At 34.1% G+C, this 22,808-nt stretch overlaps 1 protein-coding gene across 1 annotated transcript; it reads left to right on the top strand.

The window, feature by feature from the left end:
- Positions 1-1,402: 1,402 nt before the first annotated feature.
- LOC132200338 (uncharacterized) lies at positions 1,403-5,501 on the top strand. Its single transcript, XM_059625741.1, has 25 exons — positions 1,403-1,451; positions 1,526-1,598; positions 1,658-1,797; positions 1,874-2,022; positions 2,094-2,202; positions 2,256-2,297; positions 2,363-2,396; positions 2,461-2,525; positions 2,579-2,675; positions 2,727-2,968; positions 3,028-3,093; positions 3,146-3,188; positions 3,348-3,418; positions 3,497-3,593; positions 3,649-3,878; positions 3,932-4,013; positions 4,076-4,125; positions 4,176-4,211; positions 4,292-4,412; positions 4,460-4,569; positions 4,623-4,679; positions 4,779-4,812; positions 4,890-4,960; positions 5,016-5,118; positions 5,174-5,501. Exons 1-25 carry the CDS (start codon positions 1,404-1,406, stop codon positions 5,386-5,388), a joined length of 2,385 nt encoding a protein of 794 aa, XP_059481724.1. The 5' UTR covers position 1,403; the 3' UTR covers positions 5,389-5,501.
- Positions 5,502-22,808: the final 17,307 nt, after the last annotated feature.

Below are 22,808 nucleotides of genomic sequence, written 5' to 3'. Positions count from 1 at the left end.
TTTTGTAATTCCGTCCATTTAGGCGATGAATTATGTTAAAAAAATTGGTGAGGATTAAAAAAAGAAAAATTTATATTTGAAACTCCAAATTTTACTGTAACGGTGCTTCTTTTGTGTCAAAATAAAGTTAGGTATTGATGGTACCTCAGGGCAATCTCTCTCCAAAGAGATTTATCACACGTGTGCAATACATAATTTTTTTTTTTTTTAAATGTTGAAAAAGCCTATAGGTGAAAAAAATTAACATAGAAAACTTAAACTGGACAAGCTGTGAGAAAAATACAAATTACCTTTGGAATTTCAGCATTTCTTTCAGAATTTTTATGTGCTGAACTAAAAAAATCAGTTTTATTTTTTATTTTTTTTTACTGAAACAAACAATTATAAGTTAATTAATTTGATATTTTATTCCAATAGGCGACTAATGGATCTTAAGATAATAACTAATATCAATATAGGTAAAAAAAATTCTGTGCTGAACAATTCTATTTCTGGGTTAATATTTTTATTAAATATATGTGAAAATTAGCAGAAGCTTGTTCAAATGGGTGATTGATGATTTACGTGAAATCACGAGTTTAACGTTGAAATAGAAAATGTATGAGTTTTATCATGCGCATTTTGCTGATATTTTTTCCAGTTAAAATTTAGGTTGTGAATGGGTTATCTTATCCTTAGCTAATTATTATACAGTTCAATTTCCTAGATGAAAATGCAAAAAAATTTATCTTAGAGTCCAGTATTTTCAAAACTACTTCACTCTGTATTGCAATTTATTGAGAATAAAATTTAATGTTTTTTAATAATTTTATAATTTAAGCATTATTGGCGCCTGGTTGACGCATTTTAATAAGATTGAAAAATCCCCTAACAAAATTCTTGCTATTGTAGTGCGGGACTGCGGAGTTGCAGGCGCAGCTGCTAAGTAGGCGCTCTAGCACATGTCATGTCATAGTATATAGTTTTGTATTTTATGGAATCATACGTTTGTATCCGTGCATATATGCAATTGATTGCGGGAAAACCTGGAATAAATGTGCTGTGCAAATGAATAGTTGATTATGGAAAGAGTTAATAGAAAATATAAAATGAAAAATTGATTTAAAAAAAGCAAAAATTTAACTTCTCTCCAAAACGTTCAGAGGTATTTTGAGGTATAAATCAAAACTCGTGACTTAGAGAGGACAGAGCAGAGGATCAATAAATTTAGCTCCAAAAGCGGGAAAACGAAAAATCATACTGAACGGAAATTCGTTTTTTTTTTCTTTTTTTTTTGAACATATATTAGATTGTCATATTAGAGGCGAGTAAAAAATGGTTGGGATTCCCCTGGACGTTAGTACATTTTGCGTACATAATTTAACGACACTGCCAGCGTGTCTGTGTGCACTGCTGTTGCTGACATGAAGTTCAGGAACCTCCTCAAAGCTTACCACCTTTTTTTCATGGTTGTAAGTACAAAAACCAAAAACCACAAATTTATTATTAATTTTATTACAGTTCATAATTAAAAAAGCTTTTACAGTTTTTAATTATTGAGGAAGCGTCAGCAGCAAACAGAAGAAATGCTTTTGCTTCCCGTGGAAATAAATTTAAAAGTATTGAATCAACTCAAAATTGTGCAGTCAAAACTTGACGAGAACTCATTTTTTTGAAGATGATCAAAATCGCCGGCATGACGGGAGAGCTGTGATAATTAAGTGTTGCGGCGCCACATCATGCACCAATTTCCAGCCCATCGGAAAGAGTAGCACGTTGGCCGGAAACAAAACTGTCACAGTTGTCTCTCAAAAATTGGTCAGTCAAAACCATCTCGGTTATTTTTTTTTATTGCACAATAATTTGATACAAATTTAATTGAAATTCATTTTAGTCGACGGAGGAATTTGCACGTGGAGCAAGTGAAGCTACGACTGCTATAACAGATGAAAATTCTGGTAGTTCCAGTTCTGAAGGAAATTCTATTGAGCCAACTGTAGAAAGTTTGGTGGCAGGAACTGGAGGACAAGAATCTTTGTCAATGTAAACATAAAATATATTAATAATAATATTTAATAATAAAAACTAACAAAACTAATTATTATATTTTGTAGTGAAACGACTTCTTCAGAGACGCAAAGTTCAAGTATGACCAAAATTGAATCAACTACTGCAGTTGTCACTACTTCTTCTACCAGCACACCGAGTACCACGACAATAAAGGTTGATCTATTTTATAATAAATGATAGAAAAAGATGTTGAAATAATATTTCAGCCACAAGTTTTCCCCAATTGTGAAGCCCCAGCAGGCTTGGATGTGAGTAGTTAAGGTTTACTTACAATTACAAAATTTCTGAAAACTTTTGATTTTCAATATTCCAGACTAGCCTTTTTAATGCTGACAAAACGTTGAAAAGTTTCTTATTTAATTGATATTTTGAAATTAATTTATTAATTTTATAAAATTAATATTTTTGAAGACGTGGACAGTTACGGATCATGGGTGGAGTCGTGTGGCCAGCAGTTTCTCTTTGGCAAAAAATTTGTAAGACAATTAGTTATTTAAAATGTATCAAGAACAATCATCAATCATTGAAGGTCTCATGGAATGAAAATCTGGTGCAATGTAATAAAATTGGAATGGAACCGCTTGCTTTTGAAAACAATGGGAAAATACAGTGCTTCAAAAATTTAAGTAATACGCTAACTCACTTGAAAAAGAAATTATTATTAAAAATAAAAATAGCCACTGGGTGGAGATATAACTCGATTTTTTGGACGTCTGGACTAAGAACTGCCGCGCCTCAGTTTTCATGGTGCTCTAAGAATGGATCTTTGCTTGTAGACAGTTCAAAACAACTGTGGGATATCGGGCAGCCAGATTTTGCGCAGGACCAACACTGTTTGCACCTCAACGTGGACAAAGCAAACGCTACTTATCAAATCTCAGACCAACTTTGCAACAACTCTTATGTATTTGCATGCCAAGTCAGATTTTTGTTTGAAGTAAGAAAAGATAATTATGACAATTTTGAATTAAATTCTAGGGGCCAACAACTCCTGCTCCGGCGTGTTCATCTCCGATCTGCCCCAATTTTACTTGCACTAAAAATGTTAATCTCTTTTCACTTGGTTTTTTTTTAGAATCAAATTTGATTTTTACAGCTATCGCTCTTTGAAAATTCAACAACAGGAGATTTTTTGAAAGGTCAGCAACATTAAAAATTGACAATTGTTTTTGCATATCATTATGTTATATTATACTTTTTTTAAGTTTTAAAAATGATTTACTGAGCTCTTTAATTATTAACTAATATATATAAAGCTCAATTTGCTCAATTTAAAAGATTTCCTTCAATATTGCCAGCACCAGATTTGCATGGGAGCTGGTTCAAGAACAAGGGACGCGTATACATGTTCAGTTTTGCTTATAAGACGGTGAGCTCATCTATTTATTATGATCAATTGATAATTTATTCTCTCTTTTTTTAAATTAATTAAACAAAATCATTTCAGTACCTTGGCGCCCTTCAAGGTTGTTGCGAAATAGGCATGTCTCTGCTTAGTCTTGAGTTTGACTATAAATATCTTTCTTTGCAATTGGCAATCCAAGGTTCTTCTATTAACATAATTTTTCATACAAAATATGTTAAATGTTTTCGCTGTAGAAAATGTGACACAAGAAGATACATTTTGGACTTCCGGCTCTGACCAGGGTTGCGAGTCCAGTTTCGGATACTGCTCGGCAAAGCGTCTTTTGAGAAAAGAGGCCATTTGGGCTCTTGGTCAACCTGACAATGCAAAAGGAAGCGAAAATTCTTTGGCCGTTTCCATAAATGAAACTCGCGCTCAGTTGGCAGATTTTAACGCAGAGAGAACCTTTAAGTACATTTGCGAGGTTAATTAGAATTTTAATTTAATGTTTCCCTGACTAAATGTATAATTTTAAAGACAAGAGATTCCTCATCTCCTAATACAACTGGAGCAAGTGCAATTCAAAATGAATGTGCCGCTGTTTACAATGTTTCTGAAGGTTAAACATTGTATTTAAAAATGTAATGAATAATACATGTGAATTTTAAATATATTTGTTAGCGGAAATTAGCACTCTTCTAAGCAAACCACAGTTTGACATAAGAATTAAGGTAAGCATAGCTCTTATATTATATTAATTTTTTCATAAACTTCATTGTAGTGTTTCATGAAATGCCTTGGTGAGAACACTGGTCTGGTAAAAACCTCTTCTGCAAAATATGATTTCTATATGTTTATATAAGGAATCATCTAACAAAGATTATCTTATTTTTATAGATTGTAGATGGAAAAGTGATCGCAAGAGATATTTTGGCCATTGTTGAAAAAATGGCCAATGGAAGTGTGGACGAAATGAAGAAAAACTTTCTAATTATGGATGATTGCTCAAATTCAGCCAGTAAATATCACACATAGTTTTTTGTTTTTTATTTTGCTTATAATCAGAGGGAATGGATGAATGTGATCAGGCAGCTCAGCTAATCCAGTGCACCAATGACAAAGCACCGAACATTGTCAACGGTGTGATCAACAACATTGTGGAATCTATTCCAGCAGTAAAATTATTATGATAAAAATTGAAACTCAAAAATTTATTTTTTTTCTTCAGAAAAATGCAGGATTATTCCCAACTGCTGTTTGTCCTCAAGTGACCTGCACCGTCAATGTAAATTAAATGATAAAAACTTGAAAACAAATTTAATTCATATCATTTTTTTTTTACTTGACTCGGGGTTAAAAATATATTAATAAAATAATTTCAAAGGCCACTGCAAAATCGGAGTTTGACTCAACAACAAGTATGTAAAATAAATTTTTCATATTTTTTTTTCTTAATAACAAAAGATTAAAAATCTAAACTAAAAATTTTAAAAAGCGGATGCCACTATTTCAACTGGATGGGTTCGTTTTAGTTGCAATAAAAAGTGGCTCCAACAAAACGGGAACGTAATTGTACAAAATCCACCCAATATAATAATTTTTAATTCCTATAAATTTCTAGTTGGATCTTCTTGGCGCGTACAAAAGTTGTTGCCAAATTGGATTGAAACTAGCATCAATTGAGGCTCAGGCAGAAATTCAATGTCTTCACGATTCAGGATACAGTACTAATTATAGTTTATCGACAATAAATTTAAATAAATTAAAAAAAAAAAATAGATAGCGCTTTGACGTGGGTTGCTGGTTCTTCAAACTCTAGCCCACTCAATCCACGCTGGTGCACTGCACAGTCAAACGGACCAATTCAAAAACACTGGTATGTCAACGCTACCGATCCGGCTCTGCCAGAACTATCTGGATTCGTCATGATATTATCGGATCAAACAATCCAAGCTGAAAACCCTGCCAATCCAAACTGGTCCCTCTGTGTGTAAATAAATTTATTAAGAGCAATTAGGTGAAAGTTAAAAAAAAATCCAAAATATAAATTGAATATTAAAACGCAGCTTTGTGATTTAAATCCAGTTGCCGAAATATTTTCTACAAAGGATTTTTTATTTGAAAGAATAATAAATGAAATGGTTGTTATCTTTAATCGTAAGGACCAAATGATTTTTTTTCCTTAGAAGCTCGCCACCAATATTTCAAGTCACGTTAATATTTTATTAATTTTTTAATTTTGAAAAAAAAATGAAAACTAATTACAAGGTTTCGTCAGAGTTTCACCTTTTCCCTCGATCCATACAAGACCCGCAGTATCTTAATATCCTATATTACTAAATTTTGGTTGAGATATAGAAATGTATGGATAAATTGTGGATATAAATGTCATGCATAGTGGTGTGTCCTTTTAACCTTTTTTTTATTAAATTTGCATTAATTTTAAAAAAGTTTCAATTTTTTTTAACATTGATCGCATTCAAACAGAAAAATTAAAATAAAAAAATCCATTCAAATGACAATTTTCACGAGAATGGAAACTGCATAATTTCATTGTTTATTTTTTGTGGATCTCGACCACCGAGGGTGCGCGCGAAAGCAGACTGATTCATCGTGGTTTGTTTAGTTGTTGTGTCAGGAGATGATGCACTCTTAATTACATCGATATGCGAGGACGAGGCCAGGGGTGGCGGCAGAAGGGGCGATTAACAGCGCACACAGATTTATCAGCTCGTGTCCATCTACTCTGGTCCGCATTTTTCACCCGCTCGCTCGCCCCGTCCGTCCGTCCTCAGGGGAGCGGCTGGCTAATAAATAGACCGGCCGGCCGTCAAATGATCTCTGCAACCCGCGTCGCTCGCTCGCTCGCGCACCCCCGACCGATAAGCATCTCTCTCTACGGCTGGCTGGCTGTAGTCTACGTACGTAGTAATCCATTCAAAGCCTGCAAAGATTTTTTCGCGCTTCTCACGGGACTTAAATCGGCGGCAGCCTAAATAACAAAAATTTGCCGCTATCTCACGGATTTATCACCACATTATTACCTCAAAGATTTTGTAATAGCAAAGATAAATGTAAATAAGTCGCGTGCCGTTCAATGTCATTTGTAAATTGCATGCAAATTATTCAACATAGAAATATAATTTTTTTAATTTAATTGTTGACAGAATATTGGAGATTACCACAGATTATCGTTTGATTAATTCCTTGATGTATTATATTCAAGTAAGTGTGGCAGTGGATAAACTTAATAAAAAAAAAAAAAAAATCAAGAATTATTATAATTTCTGAAATAAATTTACTTTTATAGGTTCTTCAGTTTTGAATTTTTATTTGTTTTAGGCCAATTTATGAAACAAATAACGGCTGAATTTTCTCCAAATCAAATTTTAATGAAAATCGATTGTGCAATATTTCAAACTCTGGAGGTTTTTCCAAAGAAGCAAACATAAATTTTTTCCATATCTAAAATCTAACAGTTCTTATAATTTGATCCTGACTGCAGTTTACTCCGCCGGTTAATTTAATCGATTGGATGGCGCGTCTCTTTCTCCCATGAAATCCATCTCCGATGTAAAAAATTCAGTCTGCCTGCAAAACACATTTGTTTGCAGCGGAGAATAATAAAAAAGCGGCGGTGAAGGTGCGCAGCAGAGGAATGGCCAACGTTGTGTGACAAATGAACTGATCTGAAGGGCCATTTAACCGCGAGCAAATTGATGCGCTTGAGAGAGAAAAGCGCAAAAAATGGAGCTAATGTGTACACACCAACCTGTGCTTGCCAGAAACACAAGTTTTCGCCTGGTTTTATTCGTTTTTGAGACACAAGAGCAGAGCTCTTAATGGGTAAAATCGGAGAAAATTACAATCAACAAAAAACTGGCACAAAATTCATTTGAAAAAAGGGTGTAGTAATTTGAAATTAAATAAAAAATAAAAAACAAGGATAACATATCTAGACTATTCTGAACCTGAAAAAATAAAATATTTTGAATACAACATGATTAATTATATATTGGAGCTTGCTTTTGGATAATATTTTTCTATTTCTTACTAATAATTGTAGAAGAAAATTTAAAAACGAAAGTAATTCTTAAACTGAGCGTGAAGAAAAAAGTTTTGCAAACGAAATTAAATGTTAGAATCTTTTGTCAGTATAGAGTTCTCGTTTAATTGCAATTTTGCCCCTATTAGAACTTCAGTTTTATGTTTTAAATATTTCTTTCTTAACAAAATCTAGTTTACAGAAATAATATAATATATTTTTTTTTTAAATATAAACAAATTCAACATAAAAATCAATTGAAAATTAGCGTCTCACTGGGATAAAAATCTAATTTTTCAGTATATAAAAATTTCTACTCCAATCAATTGACGATGTGTTTTAGCATGTCTTAGGTAAAAAATTAGGGAGAAGAGTCAGAAAATAAATTTCAAAACATCTGGTTTAATTCGTTTTTTGGGACACGCGAGTTTTCGATGAGAATAAGTGCAATCAACAATGTGCAAAAAATGCGTGTATTTTAAATTAATTTATAAAATATTAAAAGGAGAGAATAGATAATTTTGAAAACCACCTGCTGTATATTAAATTATGACCGCCCGGCAGCGGCTCATTTTCCTGCTTCTCTTTATTATATCGTGTTGGCGCACCGTTAATGAGATTAATAATAATCATCACACAATTATTACAATTATTCGCGAGAGCTCACAAAGGAAGAGAATAAAGGATATAATTACAACGTATGCAACAAAATAGATGCGATGACACCCGCCCGCCACCTAATTGCTAATTACCCGCCGCGCGCAGTTGCTTGTGAGCGCGAAAAAAATTGCTTCCTCCCTTTTGACACTCGCGCTGCATCTCCATTTGCATGTCAAAGGTCTTCTAATTTCCAACACCTTTCTTCGCAGCTCATTATGTTTCCTTTCGACTCATTATTTTTCATAGAAAAAAAAACACCTGCTGGTAAAATTAATATCACAGGGAATAATAGGCAATCTGAATTGTAATATTTTTTCAACGGATAATCTGCATAATTGCAAAAATGAGTGTAGAATAAATTTCAATATATATCCTTCACTGCATCATATCAAACTGGAATTTGGGGTCACTTTTTTCGCCAACTGAATCAATTCAATCTTGATTACCGATTACAAAATTATAAACGAGAAAACAATAAACAAGAGAAAATTACTTGCTTGTCATCAAAAGAATTCCTGCTTTTAAATAAGGGGGGCCGTGTGCTTTCTAAATGATTTTAACTAATCACTGAACTGGAGGTAAAACATTTTGCCCATGCGCCACATGCACAGTTTGCCCATGGGCAAGCGCTCGGTTCGGCCGTTCAGGGTTCAGGGGCGAGAAAATGCCTACCTTGATCTAGTTGATCTGCATGGCCGCTCTTCCTGCAGAGTCCCGAAGAAGCGAAGCACCCACCGGTTTTCCTTCACTTACTCGTCGAGTTCACTCATTTTTCACTTGTGAATCAATTAAAAGAGGTCCCCACAACTCCACGATAACAGTTTCTGTCTAAATTCACCATCAGAATCGTCTAAGATGCGACCTCTTTGCTTCGCCGGCGCACACACGGAACACACACGTGACACGACACTGGTGAATTTCTTTGAATTCTTTGTTTACGTCTAATCATCTAAAAATGATTGATGACTTTGGCTAATTCCACGCAACTGATTGGCCGACTTCATGACCGGGGCAATTTTTACTTATTGACGGCGGGAAGTCATTGAAATAACCGCCGAGCAAATCACATCGTCATGTGTACCAAAATAGTTGTTTATTTTATTTGGAGTCGCAACATTCAGCACTTTTGGAATCATGAAATTAAATCAACCAAGAATAATAATTAATAGTAAGTAATACATAATCAAATAAAATGAAAAAAAAAATTAAGAATAAGCAAAAAATTTTTGTACAAAGTGATAGCTATAAATGTAATTAGTCGCAAGTCATAAATTATCCCATTTTTTATGAATAACAGATTTAAAAAATAAAAATTTAAAATTGGCTATTGTAAATTATTAATATAAGAATAAAAACTCCCATACATTTCTTTGTATTTTCTCATGTATTCAAATTGCTTCAAAAAAATTAAATTTTATTACATTAATAAAACAAAAAAAAAACAAAAAAAAATAGTGTAAAAAACTGTTGATGCCCTCATCATGAATAGACATAATAAATTATTGCAAATTTTTGCCAGTCTTAATTCAAACAATGCAGGAATATGAATACTCAGAGAGCCTCATAATTTCATAAAATTCATTCATGTTTGCTTACTTTGATTACTGTTTGCGTATAGATCTTTAAAGCGGAAAAAAAATAGTTTTATCTTTGAGTAAATCCCGTTTCCTATAGAATCCGTAATTTTCTCTATTCTATAAACACACCTACAAATAAATGTTGTCTGGTATTAAATTTTTGAAGCGACTCGCGATTTATCGCAAACAGGAATTTTCACCTAAGCAGATTGGCCTCGTGATTAATGAGTTATTTTTGTCCGCGTTCGAGAAAAGGAGTTTAAAGTATTCCCTCTCAGCCTCAAAATATTTATGACGTCGTGTCTCTGCTTATATGGAGAAAGAGAGAGAAGTGATTTTCGGCATCACTCAGATAAGCTCGTGCATAATTTAACTTTTGGACCGGACGAGAATGAGTTTATAATTCTGTGTGTGTATTTCGGCTTGGACTATAGTCTTGTTTAATTAAATGCAAATTCGTTGAGGAGAACAGGAACTATTAAAATTAATTAGCCGCCGCTGAATTGGATAATTGCGGCCTTCGCTACTGTATTATCTTTCGTAATGAATTCTGAGACCCATTTCGTTCTGCTTCTTTATAAAAAATATAGGTTTTCTTAGGAACTTTGCTTGCTTATGGGAGAGAGAGAGAGAGAGAAGTTATGATTTTAAGATTATTTTAACTGATTTTACGAAGAATTTTTGTTATTAAAATGTTCCTCTTGCAAATCTGTACTCATGGCATTTAAATAGTAGTATAATTATAATTAAACTACCAAAAAAGCTTAAATGCTATAAAAATAACAAAAGCCAAAAGTATATAAATTGTTTAAGTCATATTTTTTAACAATTGCTTGCAAATTGAGGTTAGATTATAGATATACTTTTCTTAGAAATAAGAATAATTTTAATTTATTTTTTTAAAGTTAAAAATACAATAATGAGAGGCAGATGAATATTTTCCATTAAAAAAACTTGATAATGAAGATGACACATTTTCCTCTGTTGTATCTCTTCATTTGCCGGCGTACGCATTTGAATTTGAATGGGGCTGCGGCAGCAGTAACGAATAAATTTCAGTTTCTCTCATTCTCTGGCAGCAGCAGCCGCCTCTTGATTTTATTTTATTGTAATAAATCGCGCCTCAAGAATGCTGCCGTGGCGATTTATCGTTTTTGAATTTATTTTTATATACAAAAAGAAATCCTGTGCAGGAGGTTCATTTGGTGTGTTTTGAGCTTGGGGCGTTAAATAATAATTTCGGTGTGTGTGTGAATTTATTGATAAAACAAGCAGAAGTTGAATTTATACATATATATGAAATTTTTTGTGTTGGTGTCGTGCCAAGGAAGAGGAATAAGTGTATAAAGTAGCGGGCACGGTAGCCGCTCGGCTCATCAGGGCCGCGATTCACGCCTCTCGCCTTTTTTATCGCCGCGCCGAGCATAAAAGTGTCACCTTAATACAAGGAAATATACTCTCCATTTGTACGTTTATAAATATATACGTTTTCTTGATAATCTTTCTCGTCTTTGGCGCAAAGTGGCGGCGGCTCACTGTCAAAAGGCCCGCGAGAAATAGATTTGTCGGCGGCGCGCTTATTATCTTGTCCTTTTTCATTTAAAATTCCTCGGCCGAAATAAAATTATTTTTACGGCTCCTTTTTTCGGTGCAGCCTTTGCGGGGACGGACGTGTCGCCGTTTATTAATATGAGCCCAATAAAAAGTGTCGCCCGGCAATAAATGCCTAATTTACTGCGCCGCCACTTAAACGCTCCTCTCGCTTAATATTCCATTACTGCGCTCTCTTCGGCGCAGATGAAATGGAATGACACACACACGCACGCACGGAAAAAATCCACGCATTATTTGATTGAGAGAGAGACGTACAAAAATAATTTGGATATCTCCTTTTGATATCAACCGGGAGAGTCTTGAAAGGATTTCAAGTTATAAGAAATACTAGCGGTAGTTCCTTCTCTCCTACAAAATTTGTCAATTTTCACATTTGGCAACTTTGAAACATTTTTAGCTATATTCTATATTCCATTAAAATCAGTTGGTCTTTTGCATCAATCAGCTTTTTTTTAACAAAAACCATAACTTGTTTAACATGTACGCAATAAGGAAAGTACAAATAATATGGATTATATACTTCTCCTTTTAAGTATTCATAAATTTAATTTACATTTAGTTTAAGTACGACCTTAAATTTTTTTCTTTTCATTGATTATTCAATTCTTTGGATGATTCAATAAAGATATAGGTCAATGGGGTCCGATGCATAGATTGAATGCAAACCATGCGATAATGCTTATCCCAAGTGAATTAGTAAAAATTAAAAGTTAATAACGTCCGCTGTAGAACACTCTAGGGCTTCAAAATTCCATCCGATTCCAACTTTAATCAAAATCTAGATTGATTGTTACTCATATTTTCACATATTTTAATGGAGAGGAATTTTTACTGTCCTTGGATTTCAATTAAGCAAATCATGAAAAAAAATATATACATTACATCAGGATTTGCATTATCTTCTTCTACTATAGTTTTGTAAATGTGTTCATTGAAAATATATAAGTGACGCCAGTCCCATTTCAATTTTTATTTTTACTCCTTTTTTTAGATTTCGACGAAAAAGTTTATCACCTCTTTGGAAAAACGAAAGTGCGTGTATAATTCATTTATTTGTTCTGAAAGATGTGTAGTCTAAGTTTGTGGAGTCAATTTCCATCGGTACGTCGCTGTTTATTTTCTGCGGCCGTGCGGTGCTGCTGCTGAGTGAGAGAGCGCTAATTGAGACGTCGCGATAAATTGTTGCAGAGAGCAGCGAGTGGCGGCAGGCGCGGTTTCATCTCGGGCTCGGCGCGTCTGCGGTGCGCGCGGAGGGCCATTCGTCTTTCTTTCACGGCGGGTCGTTCGATCAGTTTGTCCGTCCCCGGTCGCATATTCTTAATGCCTATGCAGTGCGAAGACCATGCAGCACACGCATTTTTGTACTACATGTTTTTTCTAAATTCCAGCAAAAATAAAAAAAATAAATAATGTAGAGCAAATTTTTTATATATTTTTTGAAAAAAGTCCCATCTCCACAGTTCCCATTTCAGATCCCCCGCAGAGTGGGTGTTTATTGAAGATTCAAGTATATGTTTTAAGTTTTAGTTTTAAATAATTGCTTTTGTTTTGAAGTTAAATTGTTCCAACATTATGAATTTTGTCTGCTGCGGTTCGAGAAATTTCAAAAGTACGCCACGGGATGCAGAATTTACAGTGAGGTAATCGCAACGAATAGGCTTTGTGAATACGCGTCCCGGTCGCGTCTTCGCCGCCGAACGAAGGAGCCGTGAGAGAAGAGATAACGCGCGGCTGCTGAGGTAGCCGCGGCTAAAAGGGCCCAGCAGGTGTCGCCGCCGCCACTTAAAAACAATAAAACAATTTCACACTTCATTAGAATAAATCTCGTCTCTCTCTCTTTTGCTGCTGCCACCGATGGGCGTTATATGTATTTTCGTGTTAATATACATTACAACTCCAATCAGCCGAACACATCTCCGAGGACAAGCAAAGCATTTTAGCCGTTGCTGCTGGAAAATAATAATAATTAACGCTCTCGAGAATTTTTTCACGTCGCTTTAATTGTCGCCGCGCGACACAATAATAAATGGGACGAAATTTGGTAAAAATTGATTCTAACTTCTGATTCGAATCTCTGCTGAAGTGAATAAAAAATTGGGTGGACCAATTGGTTATTTTAGTGTGTCGCCTATACAAATTTAAGAGCTCTCGCCTTTCACTAATGGCTTTTTGTATTCGGAAAACAAATTGATCCATTTAAAAGCAGTGCTGTGTGGCTTCTCATGGTGACTGGTGACTTTTAAGACTATAAAGTGGCCTTAAAGAGTTTTAAAGTTATTAAAAAAAAAGGAGAATGGGGGAGGAATAGAAAATTTGAAACCCACAAAAATGTTTTTAAATTTCATTGAATAAAAATAGTAATAGTATTTTTTGGCAGCAACCTGCATGAATTTAACCTGCAATCTGCTAGACAAGAATAAATTTTCAAAAATAATTATATAATAAATTATTGGGATTTTTAATTTATAACTATTATATTCCAGACTATGTTTTTTGGGTTGGCACTACTATGCATATGCACTGGCTGGTTGCTACCGCTTTATGTAGGCGGTTTTTATTATCACTATATGGCTGTTTTTCCTAACAGCTGATTGTCTGTTTCGGAAAGTGTTTCTTGCATTGTCAAGTTACAGTATTTTTGTGTTTATTTTGTGCTCCCTCAAAATGTGTTTCAATTGTGTATTGGAGAGTTATTTGTGTTTTTCTTGTGTTTAATAGTAAATTATTTGCAATTCTCTACGTCCATATCCACAAGATCAAAAATCGTATCTAAGCATCAGTTGCTCGTTTATTATTATATTGTGGTGGATTTTATAGATTTCCGTGGAAAATCTCGTGGGGGGTCCAGCCTAGACTGCAGCGTGCAGTAATTAAACGAAAAAGGCCCAAATTGATTATACACACAGGGCATGATGCTGTGGAATGTTACATTGTGTGTCTCGTGGCTATCGCGGCTAATCACTTTATAATGACGACGAGAAACACTCTCGTTTTTTCCCTTAATTCGACTTTTGCTCCAGAAACGGAGGCAGACGGGCCGCCAGTAAAATTGTTTCCTGCGCACGGCCTGAGGTTTTTCTTAAAAAAAGAATAAGAGAGGGGCCTCAATAAAAACCTCTTAATTATTTTATCCCCAGCAATTTATTCGGCCTGCAGACAATAACAACCCAAACCTTTCCTAAATTTCCCCTGGCTTTTCTAACCCAAACAAAAATCAAATAAAAAAACTTATTTAATTGATTCATGTCATTAAATAATAATAATTATTAAATAATTTCAGATTTTTTTCTTTCAAAAGAGCAACTGAATTTTTGTAAATTATATTTGATATCTGAGTTTTAAAACCAGAGCTTGTTTCTGTTACGCCGAGAGAGTGGAAAGTGGCTTTCCACGAGTATGTTTATAAAGAACAAGTTGTTAATCCTCCTCTCTGTCACCCGTTTTGCCGATAAAAGACACGTATACCGCCGCGAAAATAAGAGCAATTAAAATAACATTTATATTGTTATCTCGGCTCGGGAAAGGTGGTCGTGCGAGTAGAGAACGAGACCCGCCGTCGAAAATATAAGGAATTTTTATACAAAAGAGAGTGGGGTTCAATCTTTTCAGAAGAAATGAAAAATGAATTATTATATAGGAGAGGACGGGTTTCTCTCTTTCTCGTTAATAACAGGCTAATCCGTTCGGCAGATTAAAGCAGGGCGCGATTTATGGTGTGCGCGGGGCAGGCGGGGGTCGGGCGCCCCGCGGCGCCCCACGCCCACCCCTCGCACCTCGCCGCCTGCAGAGAAGAACTCCGGCTTCTTTCTGCTCGACCAGCACGACTTTTTCAGCTTCGGAAGCCGGTTTCTAATATAATTTTAATCATCCCCGTCAAAAAGGAATGGAAAATTAATTTCTTAATTGCGAACGCCAGAATGACTGTTTTTATAAATGATTCGTCTTGTGAAACATCTCTCACGCAATTATACATCAGAAAATAAATTTTATTTGACGGGTGTTTCCCATATATAGGGACAAAAGAGACGAGTGATTTATAAAACAGAACCATTAGTCAAAAGTCAAAACTGACAGAAAACGGTGCTAATAAGCACGAAGCTTTTTTCAATAAATTATTAAATTTTTACTTTACCAGTACTTCTATTTCTAAAAATTACCTCCATATCCTAAATTGGAAATTAAATTACTTATAATTTTTATAATATTTTGAATAAGAATGCTATATACAATTTTGAATAAAACAAAAATGTCGACTACTTTAATTTAATTTTAGGAATTTTAGTTGATGTTTTATTTTAATTTATTATATAATTATATGTATGTACAAACTAAACCTAATAATTGTTATTGTTAATGCTTTCCAAGCAATTTTAAAACAAGAAAAAACTGGATTAAATCTCTTTTCCTTACGTGATATGGTAAATAAATTTACTCTACTTAACTATGAGTGAACCTATTTAATTCTTCTTGAATCAATGTTAATACAAAAAATGTTTTAACCTCATGGAGTGAGGTGCCTAAAATTAAAAAAAAAAAAACATAATAATAATTATCAGCATCTTATTTTAAAGAGCAGAGATGTAAAATAATACACATTAATTATTACCGTAGCATCGTGTGGGCTTATTTAAATTATTTTATATGTCATATAATTTTTTAGGAATGTGATTATGACAGCCACAAGGGAAATGAAAAAATAGTATTACAATAATTACAGAGTTTTATATAATTTTTTGGAGTAAAAAAATAATAATAATAAGTTGAATATCATGCTATATACACTGAAAGGAATTTTATGTATTATTTGAGAATTTCATGGCTGAATAGAAACGCGTGTAATAATTTAATTCAATTCCTATCCACAACAGGGGTTGTCTCGTTTCCGAGGAGATTAAATTTGTCTCTCAAAATTTTATTCAAAGATTCCCTTACTTCAAAGATCAAAAGAAAAACACCTGTCCAGAGCGCAAAAGGAATTTCCTTCATATTTCTTTTTCAATTTGACCGAAAAATAGGCGCATTCTTCGATCGCCGGCTGCGCGTTAGAATTTATGTATATGTTAATTTGGCGAGTCGATTTTACATACCCAGCAGCGCGCCAGGCGTGAAAAGAGCCGGAGTTGGAGAAAAAATAAAGTTTTGTTGTGGCGCGCGGCGGACAAAAGGAGAGGGTAATAAGATTATGATTTACACTCGCTCACTCACAAATTCCCGCCGGGGCCATTTGTTATTATACGTGTGTATTATTATTATTATGATTGTATGTAGAGGAGCGCGAGCTTTTGAGAAAAAGGCGAGAAGCAGCCGCCCGCCCGCTGCTCGCATTCGAATACACACACTTGGAATAATATTCTCGCCCTTTCAGGAGAAGAAGAGACGTCTTCATCTCTCACTCGGAATAAAATTACAATAAAAAGAGGCCAAAAGGTCTTCGTCTTCTTCGCACCTCGGCCGAATATAATATTTTAACACAAGGTGTGAGCGATGGACTCTCCTCGGGCGACTGCTGTTTCGTAATTTTAATATAAAATTTATTTTTTTCCATTTCGTTCTCACGCGACGCCGCCTCCTAAATGAAAGAAAAACAAAAAATACTCGCCGCGAGAAAATTGAAAAATCGATTTCTTTTTCTCTCCCGAGCAGCTGCGGAGATAATTAAAAATCGTAAATAAATCAAACGATAATTAAAAAGCGGCTAATTGAAAGTGGTCAAGCAGCCAAATTTTTCCTTTTGGAATGACCTCAAATTTTAATTACAATTTGATTTATTTTTTTATTTCTCTCTTTCTTTCGCCTCTAGTCGTTTTTAAATTCTTCCTTGCAATCGCGAGCAATTTATCAGATTCCGCGGTGAATTCTTCTCGGCGGCTAATTTGGCTTTCAAGTGTTTTTTTTCTCCCATTCTTCGGGTGGCGATCGCTGATTCGATAACCTGCCTTTCGACCTTTCGCCGTACAGACTGAAATTTTTCCGCTCGTTAAGCGCCGAAAATACTAATTTTATTGCCTGTTTGCACCTCAAGAAAAAATAATACCTTTTTTGGTTCGTTTGCGCAAAATTATTTTTGATATAAATCTGTATAAAAGGAATATGAAGACGTCACGTGAGGCGGCTCTTTGATATATACGTTGAATAATAATAATAAAAAAAATGGAAAGAAGGAGCGGGCGGATTAGTGTCAGAAGTGATTTGCTCAGAAACGACGAGCGCGAGAATTCCGTGTTTTCTGTTGTAATCCTTAGATATACACAATATGTATTCCGCCACTTGAAGTTGATGCTACTTGACGCCGCGGTGCACAAAACACGCGTCTCAAACCAATTAAGTCAAATCAAGTTTTACCACCTGATTGGATGCTGACCAGTAGGAAATTCAATCTTATTTGTATAATTATCAGAGATGACTGTTTTGTGAGGAATTTTGATGCAAAAAAAAAAAAAAAATCATTAAGCTAGTAAACTATATAATATATTCGCTTGAGAAATTGGAAAAGTTTTTTGGAAAATTTTTGACATTTTTCGATGATTCTTCTAATAAAAAGGGATATATCGATTTAAGTCTCGCTTATTTTTAAATTTAGACACTTCTCGAGGCCTTTTGATAATTAATTATTGCTTTTATTTTATCTGGAATGAAATTTGCTTGGAATTTAACTTTTCATGCAGTGAATATTCCAAATTTTTACATTTTATATTGGTTTTGATTGGTGTATTGGTTCATATTTTATTAATATTATAAAACCGAGCCACCGAGCGATATATACATATCTCTGAGTCTATCTGTCTAGTTTCTAATTCTATGTACACAAAATCATTTTTTAACAAAACTTTTAACATCTTTTCATTCTATTATTTCATTTACCACAAAGAAAAATGAGCTGTTAAAGAATCTGACATATTACACTGGTTCATAAATTGAATGAAAAATTGAAACGCTGTCATTAGAACAAAGATATTTTCACAATTTAACAATCTCGTGTGTAAAAGAAGAGTTGGTTGATTCTGTGACATCTTTGACATCCTGGTCCGATTGATTGATTGAAAAGCCTTAAACGGCAAAACCCTATTTCACCTTCTCTTCAACAAAAGAGGATGTGTTTGAATGGGATGTGTGTGTGCATAATAAAAATATCAAAGGGAATAAATATGTATTCGTAAATGGTCGGGTAATTTATTAGCGCGCGCGAGTCCAATTTGAGAAGCAATTTTTCACGCAGCGAGCCAGCGAGGATTAAAAAATTATCGAGACGCGTCACGCAACATTATATACATTTTTTACTCGTGGATACAATATTTTCCTTTTGGTGTTCCCCCGCACTCTCTCACATCTCACTTGGGCGCGCGCATATTTTCTCTCCATTTTTCAAGAGGCATTCCGAAAGCAATTAATTTTCCCGCCGCCCAAACGAGCTCTTTCTGAAGGTGTGAAGCCCCGACACTGCTTAAATTGTGACGTGTTCGTTCTTCGAGCCCCGCGGCGCTGCACATATTCAAATCACGCCGCGCTAGAGAGCCGCTTTTCAAACAGCCTCTTTACAAATTAATTACACCGCAAACACACTCGTCATACTATAAACAGCACCGACGGCCTTAATCGCATGCACGAATTAATTACGCTCGCCCAGATTGAGTTGTGAATATTTGTGTGTTGAGAGAGCACACGTGCAAAAACGCCTGGAATTTCTTTCGCCAGCCACAAAATTAAACAAGACCAAACAGAAACAATATCAATTTGGATTAATTGAAAATTGTTTGTGAATCACAAGGCGATAATTTCATCCCAAATAGAATATATTATGTATTAGAATATCCATAATTTTTATAAAAATTATACAAAGAGATAAAAGAAATTAAATATCTTTCTGAAAAAGCTCTTTGCAAAAAAGAAGGTGAGTCACATAATTGAAACAAAATAAAACTACGCAAATTTCGTTTGGAATTTTAAAAATTCTTGCTGCAATTTTACTTTTTCATACACCGCTGGTTTAACCATAAAAGTGTCATAAAAAAAAATCATGTGTCTCGTCAATGTTCCAGTTAGTAATTTTTTTATAATATTATATATTTTCTGAAGTGTAAAAGAATTATCAAATTAAATTTCAGTTTTAATTATATATTTCTATAAAAAAATATCGTTTAAACCAGGTATTAAAATTCTTTTTTTCATTACCTTGCATTTGTACCATAATATATCTTTAGAGAAATTTTTAGAGCGCATTTCAGCTAAAGCATATTGACGATATTAAAAAATTTAACATTAATATTTTTATTTTTATTAATAAAAATTTTTCAGATTGAACAGATATCTTGATTTTAGAACGCCCTAAACAAAAGTGATGACTTATCCATATCAGTTTGCGTACAATTTTTTGCTGTACCTATATTCAAACGTTGCTTCTAATACTTCTTATTGTTTTTTTTTTCAAAAATTAATTTGAAATAAATGTAATCCAAAACATAATAGGAACTTAAAATTAAATTATGTATGGTGTGTCTGCCTGTTTTGTGGAATCTATTTTTAAAATACGATAACAAAATTATTATTAGAAAAATAAAATGCATTAAATATTATGTGTTACTAGATTGAAGAAAATATTACTTTTCGTGTCCTTCAAATTTTTAAACTTTACAAGAAAATGCTGATCTGTAGATATTTTCATACAGGTGAGGTTTTATAAAAATATGATCATAAATTTAACTTAATTATACAAGCAGTAAGGGACTGATTTATCAGGTTTCAAATGATCAATTCTTACTAGATAAAATTATTTATTATACTTACTTGATGTTGGTGCAAAATATTCATTCCACTGAATTTATATAAAGTACTTACAAAAAAATGATAATAAATTAAATAAATTTATTTAAAATTAGAAGCAAAATTTCAATTATACAGTGTTATAATGGAGCGTAATAGAAATAAGATATTATTAAATAAAATAAGAAAAGACTTCATTAAAAAAATATAAGTCATTATAATTCTAAAATTTTACAATAAAAAAGTTACTAATAATTTCCTAGCCTCTATTTCATTTAGTGCTTAGAGTTATTTGTTTGGAATTTTGCAAGTTGAGCAGATTTCCCAACAAGTTAAAGTTATAAAAAATCTCGCATGCGTGGTGGTGAGCAGAGACATCCGGCGAGTGGCTCTTGTATGGTCGCACATTCGTTGTCGCGTCGTCGCAGCGTGAAGTGTTTTCGCGCGTTGGTTTTTTGACAAACGGCCGCTCGGCTGATTCATTTGTGTGCAGCAGTCGAATAACCAAAGAATTATCGCGCCGCGCGCTGTTTAAAAGCTGCTTTTCGCCTGATTTACGAGCAAAATATAAATCCACCGCAGCCGCCACGTTAAATATAAAATAATTTTAAATGAAAAAGAAGGCGCGACGCTCGAACGCCTCCCCATTTTCAAATGAGCACTTCTGCGAATCAATTTGGCGAATTCGGCAAAAGCAATTATCGCCGTCCGACCTGTCGATTTGGAAAAGCTAATCATTTCTTTTCATCTTCCAGTTCAGCAGACACCGGGTGTGTACATGTTTGTGTGTGACAAGTTAATTAGTTGGAGGCGAGAGATTTTTAATCTCTCGGAGAAAAACAATAAATTCGGCCCGAAACAATAAATTAGCTGCACGCCGAAAGGAAGCTAAATAATTTTCTCCTCTCCCATCAGTCCCTAAATTAATAAATAAGAAAGATTTTTTGCTCGGCTCGTTTGTGATTCAATTATTATCGGGGTCCGCCGCTTTTTTCTTTTTAATTACACAAGCACTCGCGCGGCCTAAAACAAATTTATTTCACGTCTGTCTCTCTCGGCGGAAAGAAAAACTGCCGGCTGTTAAGCGCCTCTCGCTTCTCATATAAGGTGAGCGGTCATTAATCGGACGCGCCTCGGGAAAATATTTATTAATCCCAAGCGTTGCTTTTATTAAATCGAGCGAGCGCAGCCGAGGGGAGATTTTCAAAGTAGCCGCGCGCACGGCTTCTCATCTAATTTCATTTTCACGTTGGGCTCGTTTCGGGATAATGCAGTGCTGATGATGTCGAAATATAGTTCTACATTCACATGATGTCGAAATATAGTTCTACATTCACATGATGTCGAAATATAGTTCTACATTCACATGATGTCGAAATATAGTTCTACATTCACATGATGTCGAAATATAGTTCAACATTCACATGATGTCGAAATATAGTTCTACATTCACATGATGTCGAAATATAGTTCTACATTCACATGATGTCGAAATATAGTTCTACATTCACATGATGTCGAAATATAGTTCTACATTCACATGATGTCGAAATATAGTTCTACATTCACATGATGTCGAAATATAGTTCTACATTCACATGATGTCGAAATATAGTTCTACATTCACATGATGTCGAAATATAGTTCTACATTCACATGATGTCGAAATATAGTTCAACATTCACATGATGTCGAAATATAGTTCTACATTCACATGATGTCGAAATATAGTTCTACATTCACATGATGTCCAAATATAGTTCTACATTCACATGATGTCGAAATATAGTTCTACATTCACATGATGTCGAAATATAGTTCTACATTCACATGATGTCGAAATATAGTTCTACATTCACATGATGTCGAAATATAGTTCTACATTCACATGATGTCGAAATATAGTTCTACATTCACATGATGTCGAAATATAGTTCTACATTCACATGATGTCGAAATATAGTTCTACATTCACATGATGTCGAAATATAGTTCTACATTCACATGATGTCCAAATATAGTTCTACATTCACATGATGTCGAAATATAGTTCTACATTCACATGATGTCGAAATATAGTTCTACATTCACATGATGTCGAAATATAGTTCTACATTCACATGATGTCGAAATATAGTTCTACATTCACATGATGTCGAAATATAGTTCTACATTCACATGATGTCGAAATATAGTTCTACATTCACATGATGTCGAAATATAGTTCTACATTCACATGATGTCCAAATATAGTTCTACATTCACATGATGTCGAAATATAGTTCTACATTCACATGATGTCCAAATATAGTTCTACATTCACATGATGTCCAAATATAGTTCTACATTCACATGATGTCGAAATATAGTTCTACAATCACATGGTGTCGAAATATAGTTCTACATTCACATGATGTCGAAATATAGTTCTACATTCACATGATGTCGAAATATAGTTCTACATTCACATGATGTCGAAATATAGTTCTACATTCACATGATGTCGAAATATAGTTCTACATTCACATGATGTCGAAATATAGTTCTACATTCACATGATGTCGAAATATAGTTCTACATTCACATGATGTCGAAATATAGTTCTACATTCACATGATGTCGAAATATAGTTCTATTCACATGATGTCGAAATATAGTTCTACATTCACATGATGTCGAAATATAGTTCTACATTCACATGATGTCGAAATATAGTTCTACATTCACATGATGTCGAAATATAGTTCTACATTCACATGAT

Source organism: Neocloeon triangulifer, unplaced genomic scaffold (assembly GCF_031216515.1).
Source record: "Neocloeon triangulifer isolate White Clay Creek 2 clone unplaced genomic scaffold, ASM3121651v1 ptg000001l, whole genome shotgun sequence".
Lineage (NCBI taxonomy): Eukaryota > Metazoa > Arthropoda > Insecta > Ephemeroptera > Baetidae > Neocloeon > Neocloeon triangulifer.
Note: the sequence above shows the minus strand (reverse complement) of the source record. Positions and strands in the feature narration are given on the sequence as shown.